General features: G+C 41.6%; 1 protein-coding gene across 6 annotated transcripts in view; it reads right to left on the reverse strand.

Moving 5' to 3' along the window:
• Ddhd1 (DDHD domain containing 1) overlaps positions 1–12,044 on the reverse strand; it is an 80,521-nt gene that overhangs the window by 36,562 nt on the left and 31,915 nt on the right. For 4 of the 6 annotated variants that reach the window (XM_040735750.1, XM_040735753.1, XM_040735752.1 and 1 more), the window contains exon 2: positions 6,111–6,284. In XM_040735750.1, the coding sequence (XP_040591684.1) occupies positions 6,111–6,284 (174 nt within the window). Of the gene's footprint in view, positions 1–5,398; positions 5,420–6,110; positions 6,285–12,044 lie in introns of all 6 variants that reach the window. The other 2 variants (XM_040735751.1, XM_040735754.1) reach the window with 1 other exon arrangement.

Genomic DNA, 12,044 nt, shown 5'->3' on the forward strand with positions numbered 1-12,044 from the left:
AACATTCCTTATATTTTTAAAATAAATTTTATGTGCATTGGTGTGAAGGTATGAGATCTCCTGAAACCAGAGTTGCAGACAATTTTAAACTGCTGGGTGGGTTCTGGGATTTGAACCCGGGTCCTCAGGAAGAGCAGTCAGTGCTCTTAACTGCTGAGCCTTCTCTTATATTTAAGTAATTATTCACTATACTTGAAACTGAATCTTATAAATCAGTTTACTACTTAGCTAATTAACAAAATTTTGTGATTTAGCTAAAATTTGTATTTTAATACATTCAATTTTCACCATCATTGCCTCCTACATTTATTTGACATTCAAAGGCTTAATACTGCTCAGATAAAAAAAATCTTTAATTTCTGTTGTATATACAATTAAAGTATATGCAAATATTTATGTATAAGGTTCCTCAGGAAATTTTTACAAGGCATTAACAACTACATCTGCATGTTAAATTACTATATCTACATGCAATTAGATGGCTTTAAGACTTTAAACCGGGGCTAAAAGCTGGGTGACAGCCTTTGAGTAATAGAAAGGACACGGAAGCCGGCGTCTGTTCCTTCATGGGCCTTCTGGTCAGTCAGTCAGAAGCAGTTACACTTAGGCCAGCAAAGACATTAAACCAGGAAAAAGCTGCTAACGGCTAAGGGTCAGACAAACATCAACTTGTAATTTGCCTCACAAAGAAACAAGGACTAGATTGTAACCCGAACCTGAACCAAATCCCACATTTACCAAAAAGAGCTCTTGGGACACATATGGGCCACCTGACATTATAAAACTATGTAAGCACTTTCAGAAAGCATAAAGACACAAAATGCATTCTCACCTTTAAAAAACAATGCTTAACTCCATGAAGATAAACAAAACCCATTACAAAGCCTTTACTCCCAACAGAAAAGCACAATTATTTAAGACATTTCTATAAAGTTAAATGGTTATGGTTCTTTACCCCTCATCTTATTTTCACTTGAAAATCATCTGCTGGGGAGCTTCATTCTTTCAGCCCCAAACACAGAATTACAGGCATTACTTTTAACAGAAGAAAACCTTTACAGACTATTATCGGAGATCACTCATGGGGGGAAGGAGGTTTAGGTTCTTGAAAGTTCTATTTCCTTTTGCTAAAATAATAATTCTGCCAAACATGAAACTTAGTGGTTTCTATGTACTATTACAAAAGTATGCATTTATTCACAGTATAACTGAAGATGTGAGTACAGGCTGGTAACATTTAATAAGACATTTATACGTTGAAGTCTTGCTTGGTAATGAAAAGACAAATGTTAAATCATTAGAATCATTTGCTTACTAATTAATCAATCTCTCAAAGAAACTATCTCTACCATGTAATTCTAAATATAGTAAGTGTATCCAAAAACGGATACGATGATAATTCCTACAAGAGAGACACACAGCAACTTCTCCCTTTATGAAAGCTAATAGTCTGGAAAATTAGTATTTACTCATTTTTAAATAGCGGTTTGGCCAGGCTGCCTCAAATGATCCCATGCTGAGTTTCCTTCCCAAGCAATCAGAGTCCAGGCATGTGCCATGATGCCTAGCGTTGATCTGGAACATTCTTTCTCTCAGGGAAAGCAGGTGGCCTTGTGCATCTCAAACTTGCTAACTACAACTAAACTGTAGCACTCTTTTTTTGGATCTCAAGTAAATTTAAGTTGAGCAAATTGATAAAAAAAATTAAATTAAAAAATCGTAACCCCGAACTAGAAGATGGGAATCCTCAGCCACCAAAGACAGAGAAGAAAACTGGTTAAGGGGCCCGAATGCTCCCCTCCATCTCTGCCCCCCGCTCTGAGAAAGGACCTCACTCATGGATTTTCTGTTCTAGACCCCATTCAGAGTCCCAGCTTACACTGTGCTGGCTCAGCTCCTGCCTGTGACGAAGTGTGAACCACACAGGGACATCTTACACGTTATGTGGTGGAACAGCCCTTACTTTCAGATTGTCTTATGTTTTTCTACTACAGAATTCAGGCTGTGCATGTTTGTGGGAGTGATGCACACTATTAATGCATTTAGGTCAACTTTTAGAAACTACTATATATGCTTGGGTAAACTGAAAGGGATGAAACTACAATCCAGTACTAAGTGTGTTTACGGATTTTTTTTCCGAGACAGAGTAGCCTGTCTCAGTAGTTTCTTTGTGTAGCCCTGGGACTCGCTTTACATACCAGGCTGGCCTTGAATTCAGAGATCCAGCTGCTGAATGCTGGGATTAACAGTGTGTGCCACCACCTCTTGGTAAGAATTATTTATTCGAAGGCACAATTTTATTTATATTAGTCATCTTAAGTGAATGGACAGGCTGAGACTATATTATCACTGTATTAGATAAACATTTTCTAGCCTTGGGGTTGGAGAGAAGGCTCAGTGGTTAAGAGTGTTTACTGCTCTTGCGGAGCACCTGGGTTTGTTCCCCGCACCCAGAAGGCAGCCTTTTCTGACCCCATTGGACTCCTGCACCCAGGTGGTTCACATATACACTCAGGCACACACATACAAATAACTTTTTTCCTCTGGTTATTAGATGAGGCAGGAGAGCATTTTCATTTTAGTTCCCAGAGAATTAAGTTCAAGGGTCTAAGTCACAAAGTGGGTTATCTTTATTTGGATAGTTATATATCAGACATCCATCAATCTAGTTCAATGTTTATTTTGAGATTAGTCAGAAAAATCTAAAGGAGGTAAAACTTAGACACACTAAACAGACATGCTCAAAAGAGTGAGAAGTAGTATCTTATTTTAATGCTCTGAAGGTAGGAACTTAGTTTCTTTGGAATTTCCTAAAATACTAATGAGTTCCTGCTTCTAGCATTTTTAAACATTCATATTTATTGGATGAGACTTTACAGACAGCCTGCTAATCACTCCATGGCACTCTGTTCCAAACTGTCTAGATCCGCTGTGCCGCCTGCACTCAGTCTGGGGACTGTCCTGCTGGCTCTCTCCCAACACATCCTGAAAACTCCATGGGTGCATGACCTTACACTCCTCCCACAAAAGCGCCTAGCAGAACTAGGAGGCATTAACAATCCTGACAAAGGAAGAGCCAACGCTGTGTCATCACACGCGGAAATAGTTAGGTGGAAAAGTTATAAAAAAAAAATAATCTGGAGTATATGTTTTTTGTTAAATATTTGACGTGTGAGGTATTTTCTCCTAATTGGTGGCTTTTTGGAGGGTAAAGTTCTAAATACCAGCTGTGAAGTACACTACCAAATTTCCCATGATCTTCAAAGTTAAGTGTCACACCTTAACCTCTGAGCATATATGTATCATAATACTAAGTAATAGATGAAAAGACTGAAAATGATAGAGCTAACAACATGATGAACCTTGACCTATACACCACAACAGAGCTAACATTCTCATCACAAGCTGGGAGTGGGGGTGTATGCTTGCAATCTTAGCACTTGGGTGCCAGAGCCAAGAGGGCACCCTCAACTACATGCACAAGTCAAGGCCCACTGAGACTACACGACACCGTTTCAAAACAATCAGCAAAATAAAAACTGAGGGGCAGGGGCTATACAGCTAGTTCGAGGGCAGCTAAGGCTACCAAAAAAACCAAAACAAAACAAAAAACCCTGCCTCAAAAAAAAAAAAAAAAAAAAAAAAAAAAAGAAATCAACTTGTAGCCAGGTGGTGGTGGTGCATGTCTTTAATCCCAGCACTTGGGAGGCAGAGGCAGGTGGATCTATCTCTGTGAGATCAAGGCCAGCCTCAGTCTACAAAGTGAGTTCCAGGACAGCCAGGACAGAGAGACCCTGTCTTGAAAAACGAACAAACAACAGTTAAATACATACATAAAATTTTCTTGTAATAACTTCAAGGAATCATTTTTAAAAATATGACAATGTAATACATTATTTCTTTTTTCTTTACTCTCTCCTCCTTCTCTCTTTCCTCCCTCCCCCTTTCCTGATTGTCCTGGAATTTGCTGTGTAGATGGGCTGTGATTAAAGGTGTGTACCACCATGCCTAGCTAAACATGTTATTTAGAATGCCTTGTGGATCCTTAAAGATACCAAATAATGTTACACTAGTTGAGATTTAGAGACGAGAGAGAGAGAGAGAGAGAGAGAGAGAGAGAGAGAGAGAGAGAGAGAGAGAGAGAGAGAGAGAGAGAGAGAGAGAGAGAACCTACTCATATAAATAAACGTTACTCCCCTCCGCCAGTGTTTCTCTGTGTAGACCAGGCTGGCCTTGAAACCTCTGAGAGTTGGGATCAAAGCTGAACACCACCTCCGCCCAGCATAAACTGCATACTTAGGCATATTAAGTTTGGGCACTTTGCTGAAGACTGAAGTATTTGTTACATGTAATAATTAGAAAGAGAGCATAGAGTTCACATGAACATTAATTTGATTGTGACTATGATTCTAAACAGGTAAGATGTAGAGATGACAGCTGCTGACACCCCACAGGCTGGATCCGCAGAGGGGTAGAACAGTCTGAGCAGGGGACAGCTCCTTTGATAATGTATATTCTCCTCCATTTCTCCAAGCCCAGGGGCTTTCAAGCACTAAACATAAGGAATTGGGGTGACAAAACTATGTTTGCTACATGAATTGCTATTTTTGAGGTAGAAGACTTAAGGAAGAAAAAATTCCCAAACTCCACTTTCTCTAATAGCAAAGAAATTGTTTTATGACAAAGGTTCTGTCATTCAGACACTGCGAAGCAGGTTTGTGGTGATTCTGGTAGTAGCGGAGAGAGATTTTATCCCTTAATTTCAAATCACAGAAAACTTTTCAATTCTTGCTGCCCAAGAGTGCAAGGCGATTTCTCTAGTTATTAAAGCACTACTGCAGGCATCAGCAGCCGCGGCTCTTACAGAGAACCGCTTTGTCTACACTGAGAGCAAAACCTAAGTCTGTCAGCAAAATAAGGACATATTTGACTATACAGGTTAATAAAATGAAATAATGTATCTAAAACTCAGAGTATGCCGAGTATCACATAAATGATGGATTTCACAGGTCGTTTATTGTTTATGTGGAAATCACAAGTTTCCTCATTTAGCCAGACTTAACTGAGTACACACAAAAGCTAAGGCAGCGTTAAAGCTTCTTTTCTTGTGACCAATGTATGTATCTGTGTGTTCAGTGAGGTGACAGTAAAGAGCAGAAGCAGGGAATAAATGGACCAAAGAGAAGAGACTGGATACAAGGCCTGGAGACGGTGAAGAGCCACATCTGGGAATGCTTCCTGGCTTCAGAGAGGTTTTATGGGGAAGGAAAGTGATTACTCAGGTTGTACTTCAGTTCACTAGGGCTTGCCAAAAGCCTCCCAAATAAAGGCAAGCAAGGATGAAGAAACACTCCGAGTATCTATGTATTCATTCTAAGCTCCTGTGCGTTGTACTCACCAGAATAGTTGATCCCACTGCCTGCATTAAATGGAATGATAGAAGGGTTTTTAACTTTACCACATATTTTGAGGTTTATTCAAGATTCAGACACATACTGAAAACATGGCAATCTTGGCTATTCTACAACATTCTAACATATTTACTTGCTTAACAAGGAACTGTAAAGAGAACACTGTTTTAAATTAAAAACTGACATTTATCATCTAGAAATAGCTAAAAGACACACAAATCAATGCTGGCTTTGAAAATTCAGGAAAAGAATCAACATTAAAATACTAATAAAAATGCTTTTTTTACATAAGAGCAAGGATTTTATTTAATAAGTTCTATTTTCAGTGATAATTCAAATTGGCCCAAATGACTAACTTGGAGTATAATATAAACATTTTGTACCAATATTATAAATTTTGTTAGTATCATGCAATAAAACGTATGTACTAAGTAAAAAATAATCCAAAAATTCACAGTAACTTTAAATTCTAGAATACTAAGTATTTTAAAAAACCAAATTTTAGAGCTAGGGGATACAGTTCAGGGGTAAAACACTTGCTTAGTATTCATAAGGCCTGATCCTTCAGCCCCTCAAAAATGTCAAATTTAACACATTCTAACACCTCCTGAGCTACTATTACCAAACTTACCGACTACTCTAAGATTTATCAATTACTTACTGTCACAGAACATATAAAGCATTAGCTGGTCATCTTACCGTCTTTTCCGTCTATGGATTTTGACACTTCAATATCAAAGTTTTCTTGCATCTGCTGACCTCTAAAACAGCTGAGATGTTCTTGCTCAATTAAATTACTTTCTTCTTCTTCTAGAGGCTGCCAAGTCCCATCAATAAACCACTGCCCACGCATTACTGGTATTTTATCAGCTTCTGAAAAGAGACATCACAAGATCAACCTCTCAAAAGGAGACTTAGCTACAATTTTATATTTTACTATTGCTATTCTCCAAACAGACTTTAATGACCCAATATCTTCATTTAAGGTAGAAATTAATCCAGGTTTCAAACCAGGGTGTAATTTTCCTGTTTGTTCCAGTCAGGGTCTCACTCTGTAGCCTTGGCTGGCCTGGAACTCAATGGGCAAACCAGGCTGGCTTCATGCTTGCAGTTACTCTCCGGCCTCTGCCTCTTGAGTGCGGGGTTGTAAGTGTGAAACACTACACCTCGCTAGAGATTTTTACAGATACCAAGACTAAATTATACGAAACATTACACATAAGTTGCTTTACCATTCAGAAGATAGATGAGCAACTATCTATGTATTTGAGACCCTAAATAACCCAAATTTGGAGGTTAAAGGCTTTACTTTAAGACTTTGTTGGTCGTGCAAAAAGTCTTTGTGGTAGTCTGAATATAACTGGCTCCCATAGTCTCATAGGGAGTGGGATATTAGGAGGTGTGGGTGAGGCTTTACTGAAGTGAGTGTGGCCTTGTTGGAGGAAGTATGTCACTCTTGGGTCTGGCTTTGAGGTTTCCTATGCTCAGGGTACCACTCAGTGTCTCAGTCAACTTCCTGTTGCCTGTATATCAAGATGTAGCCAGCACAATGTCTGCCTACATGGCACCATGCTCTTTGTGATGATGATAATGGACTGAACAACTGAAACTTCTAAGCCATGTCAATTAAATGCTTTCTTTATAAGAGCTGCAGTGGTCATGAGTCTCTTCACAGCAGTAGAAACCCTAACTAAGACAGCCTTATATTAATGCAATATCCCAGTGCATGTAATGCTGAGCTTTTTAAGGCCATGCTAGAATACATCTGTTTCCAGGTAGAACACAAGGAAAATAATAAAGCAATTACAGTAAATTTCTCATCCATTGTAGGAAAACAATTATTGAATAACATTTTTCCAATTATACACTGTTACCAGAAGCCTAAGACCTTTGCTTATTTTAAATAAACCACACTAATAGTCGTCCTGAATCCTATAAACAGGGCTTGCCCTACAGTGGCAGAGTGCTTGCAGAGCACATACCAGGTCCAGAGTTCAACTCTCAGCACCACTAACAGGAAAAAACAGACCAATAGCTGCCCCCAAACAACAACATCAACCAGCACACGCACACGAAATCTATGGACAAAACAAAGACAACATTAAAACCGTAAGTGGAGGTTTCCCTGTCCTGCCCCATCTAAATAATCACTCAGAGGCTTAAAATTAATTACTGAATGTTTGGTCTATAGTTCAGGCTTATTACTAACTAGGTCTTACATTTTAATTAATTAACCCCTTCCTATTAATCTGTGTATTGCCACATAGCTGTGGCCTTTACCGGTCTGCTGGCATCTTGCTTCTTGGGCGGCTGGCTCACACCTCTCCCAGACTCCACCCTTCTCTTCCCTGTATTTTCAGTTTGGCTTTCCAGCCTGGCCTTATTCTGCCTTGCTGTAGGCCAAACGCAGTTTCTTTATTAACCAATGAGAGGAATACATATTCACAGTACACAGAAGGGTTATCCCACAGCATTAACCTTTCTGCAATAGCCACATTTTTACACATAACAATGCAGCTAATTTGAAATTGTAGGCTTAGATGAATGCACCAGCTTTTGCCAATATCATTAGTGTATTAACTGATGACACGGACACTCTGTGTTGTGGTAACATCTTATTGTGCATAAAAGAGGAAACATCCATGGGAAAGACAGACAGAGACAGCTGGAAGGGTCCGGAGCCAGAGAGAGAAAGTAGACAGTCAGGGCTGTGTGCAGCTGGGAGAACAGCAGGGCACAGAGGATGGAGAGAGCATGGTGTGACCAGCATAGCGAGGGCTGAGAATGGTGGGAGGAGCTGGCTCATAAGGAGGATGGGTAGCTGGGGTGGGCTGGGGGCAGGAGACAGGTGTGGGAGCTTTAAAATGCGAACTTGTACTTGTGAGTAGAGACTGAGGGCGCCTGGAGGCTGCCACTGACCTTGATACACTGACCGGCACCACAGGTGTGTTAACTGGACCTTGGTATGCCGTCAGGGCCACAGATGTGTGTTAACTGGAGAGCCAAACATCCCTGCTGCCAGAGGTTAGGGAAATGGCTTCTTTCGGCAGATGAGAACTGGCTTCACTAGTTCCTGAGGAATGCCGGCTTTATCTAATCACCAGAGAGCCTTCCATAGTCCAGGCTGAGTTCACTTCTAGACATCCTGACTGCCTTTTGGAGTTTGAAGAACTGGAGTTTCCTTTGAACCTGAAAGTTGGGACTTAGAACTTTGGCACAGAAGGGATGCAGACAAAAAAGGAAAAAAAAAACAAACAAAAAACCCCTCTGCAATTATAAATTTCAATTAGGAATATCAACGTGAACTGATGCCTTTCCCTTAAAAAGGGGAGGGGCATAAACCACTCAGTGCATGTGAGTAACGCTAACACTGAGTGAGCTGAGCTAATCCCAGAGTTCTCTCAGTGTTCAAGACAACTTGTTAATATTCAGCCATCTGTAGTGGCCTGCCCTTGGGGTCCTGACAGGATACGCCCTCAGCTGCAGCCACTAAGAGCACCACCTATGCACGTTCACTATGCTCCTTTTTAAAAGGGTCCTGCCCACCTCCTATCTTCCCCTCTCTCTCCCGCTCCCTTTCTCCCTCTCTCTCTCCTGTCACTCTTGTCCCCATGGAGTGGTCTCTGACCCCTTTCTGTTCCCCCTCTGCCCCTTCTCTCTCCTCTTCCAATAAACCTCCTATGTGAAGCCAGCCATATGGTGTGACTCCATCCTGCTGTTTCTTTTTTAAATTACAACACAGATGAACAAAATGGCTGATTCTGGGCTTGGGCAGGAAATATGTCAGATGATCTCATGTGTTTTCATTCTACCAGACTTGTGCTATGATGCTGTTTGCGATTTTTGTAATAGTGCCTCCCTGTGTGGCCCTGGGTGGCCCAGGATGGCCTCGACTTGGAGTGCTAGAACCCCCCACCCTGGCTCCTGTGTGTGCTTCTTCTGATGCTCTATAGAGGTTCTGTGCGCTGTGATGCTTGCTGTGTTAGGAGCACACACTGAAAGCAGAACGTCCCAAGCTATGGCTTTGTGCGTACTGTTACTTTTACTGGGGGTGGGGATGGGGGGAGGCTTGAGTTTTACTTTTGCTATTGCTGAAGACAGAATTCTTCTCTCCATTAGGCCTTGGTAGCTGCACGTCCATTTTGTATTACTGTGCTCTAAATATGCCTCAAATACAGCCCAGAATTGGGTTTTGCAGGAAAAGCCATGTGAAATTTTCTTTTGAATAAGACAATATTTACTGATATGATTAATATATCTGAACTCAAGTCTTTGTTCTTTTATAATTATCATCTTTTTTTGGTGGTGGTGGTGGGGTTTCAAGACAGGGTTTCTCTGTGGCTTTGGAACCTATCCTGGAACTAGCTTTTGTAGACCAGGCTGGTCTTGAACTCACAGAGATCCTCCTGTCTCTGCCTCCCGAGTGCTGGGATGAAAGGTGTGCACCACCACAGTCAGGCTTATAGTTAGCATCTTTATTCTTCAAACTTTCCCTGTGTAGCATGTCTGCCCTCTGTATTAGGAAGACTAGGAAAGTGTGTGTTACACTCAAGTAGTTACCTGTGAGTGTTATTGTAAATCCTTTTTGTTTACTTAAAATTTTTACATTGGTCAGTCTATTTTAAATGGTATTTATGACTCCCCTTTACTATATATGCAGTAGGTTACTACTATTTTCTCTTTGATTGGACATACAATTACACTTACGTTTCCAACACTGTTGGATATACATGAAAATTTACATTCTTGGATCTACATTAAAACGGAACTGTGGTATGCATCTTCTAAATTCCTGTATGTTGGATCTGTTGCCCTGAAACTGGAAAGGCAGGCTAGCCAGCTTAAGTTCTAAAGTGCTGCTGGATCACAGCCTTCCAACTTTACTAGTAATGTGACCTTTGTTCCCCCATACAGGCTCAGAAAGAAACAACTCATCTTTAGAGTCTAATGTCACCAAGCTGACTCAGCTGTTCTGGCTCTTCCACGGTGGCGGCGGAACGTCACAGTTGAAGACTCTGTTCTATCAGCTTGGGAGACTCCAGTGACAGGTATGTCGCGCTGTTCCAGCCCATACGGCACCAGCTACGTCCTAAGTTCCCTTTCTTCCTTTTGAGTCCTCCTTTCATACTCTTGATTATTTTCCTTTGTGCCAATGGCCCTTAGTAGATTTTGAATTTACTCTCCCTTTCCTTCAACTTTGTCTTACGGTTTCTGTGCTGTGAGAAACATTATGATTAGAAGCAGCTTGGGAAGAAATGGCTTAGTTCATCTTACAGCTTACAGTTCATGGGGAAGGGAACTCGGGCAGGAATTCAGGCAGGACCCAAAACAAAAGCATGGAGTAACGGTGCTTACGGCCGTGCTCTCCATGGCTGGCTGGGCTTGCTTTCTTAAAGCACCCCGGGCGCCTCCTCAGTGCGCACTGCCCACAGTGGGCTGGGCCTAACCACCTCAACCAGTGACAGTAACTGCTGCAATTCGCTTTCTCAACAGAAAAGTAATTACAGACTCATACTGCTGTCTACCTTGCCCAAGGTGTGAGCTGTGTGTGTGTGTGTGTGTGTGTGTGTGTGTGTGTGTACACCTTCCTGGCAATTTAGGTTTAGAGAGCTGTTACTACCTTCCAGACCAAGCAGCTTGTCTCATTTAATCTTAACTGTAATCTTAATTGTTTCTGCTGCTTCCAAAAGTATAGCTGGGTATTAGAGAAAACACATCACCTGTCCAATACACAGGAGATTTCAATAGAAGTCTGTCTATGTTCACTTGAGCTATTTCCGACTATACTATGCAACTTTCCAGAGAGGAAAGGTCCCTGCTTAGCCCTCTCTCCCCAAAACACCGGTTCTTGAGTTGTGTTGAGTCATGAAAGAACCACCTAACACACTGACTTCCAGGGGAAAACAAACAAAACTCAGTACCACACAAATCTGCTCCTTCCACCTGTGTTACTCAGTATAGGGAAAGGGACACCAGCTTTGGGTGGGTTACCAAGGCAGAAACCTTGGAGTCACCCAAGATGCCTCTCCCTAAATGCCTTTTACAACTACAGCTCAATGCTATGTACTGTTTACTGCATCTCAAAAATCACACTCAAGCAGGGCCGAGGAGAAGGCTCCATGAACAGCCGTTTGCTATGACAAGCACCCACGTACAAGCCAGGTGTGGTGGCAGAAGCAAGAAACCCAGGACTGGGGATGGAGACAGACGTACCCCAGGAGCTTGCTGGTCTGCTATTCATCTCAAAGGAACAAGACGGAGAGTGACAGGGACCCTCCAGCCTCTGGGTGCGTGCACCCACACTCAGCCCCAACCAATGACCACACAACAAAAAACCCAGCTGACTTCTCAAATCACCCCTTCCTCATCAGGATGCCTTGGTCCTTGCTTGTTTAGCTTCAGAAACCTGGAATCGCCAGTGTCAAGTCTGTTAACAGTATCACCACCTCTACTAATGCTAAGTTGTCAAGCATGCAGTTGCGTAAATACACACGGACTCCCCCAGCCACTCCTTTCTCTTCAGAAACCCAATCCATCTTTTATAGTTGCCAAAAATTGTTTTAATACTCAAATTCTCTTAGGGCTCGTTTTACAGATAAGTTTCTACACCTTCCCTTTGGCTGCCTCTTCATA

This window comes from Mesocricetus auratus, unplaced genomic scaffold, assembly GCF_017639785.1.
Source record: "Mesocricetus auratus isolate SY011 unplaced genomic scaffold, BCM_Maur_2.0 Super-Scaffold_100048, whole genome shotgun sequence".
In the NCBI taxonomy this organism is placed as follows: domain Eukaryota; kingdom Metazoa; phylum Chordata; class Mammalia; order Rodentia; family Cricetidae; genus Mesocricetus; species Mesocricetus auratus.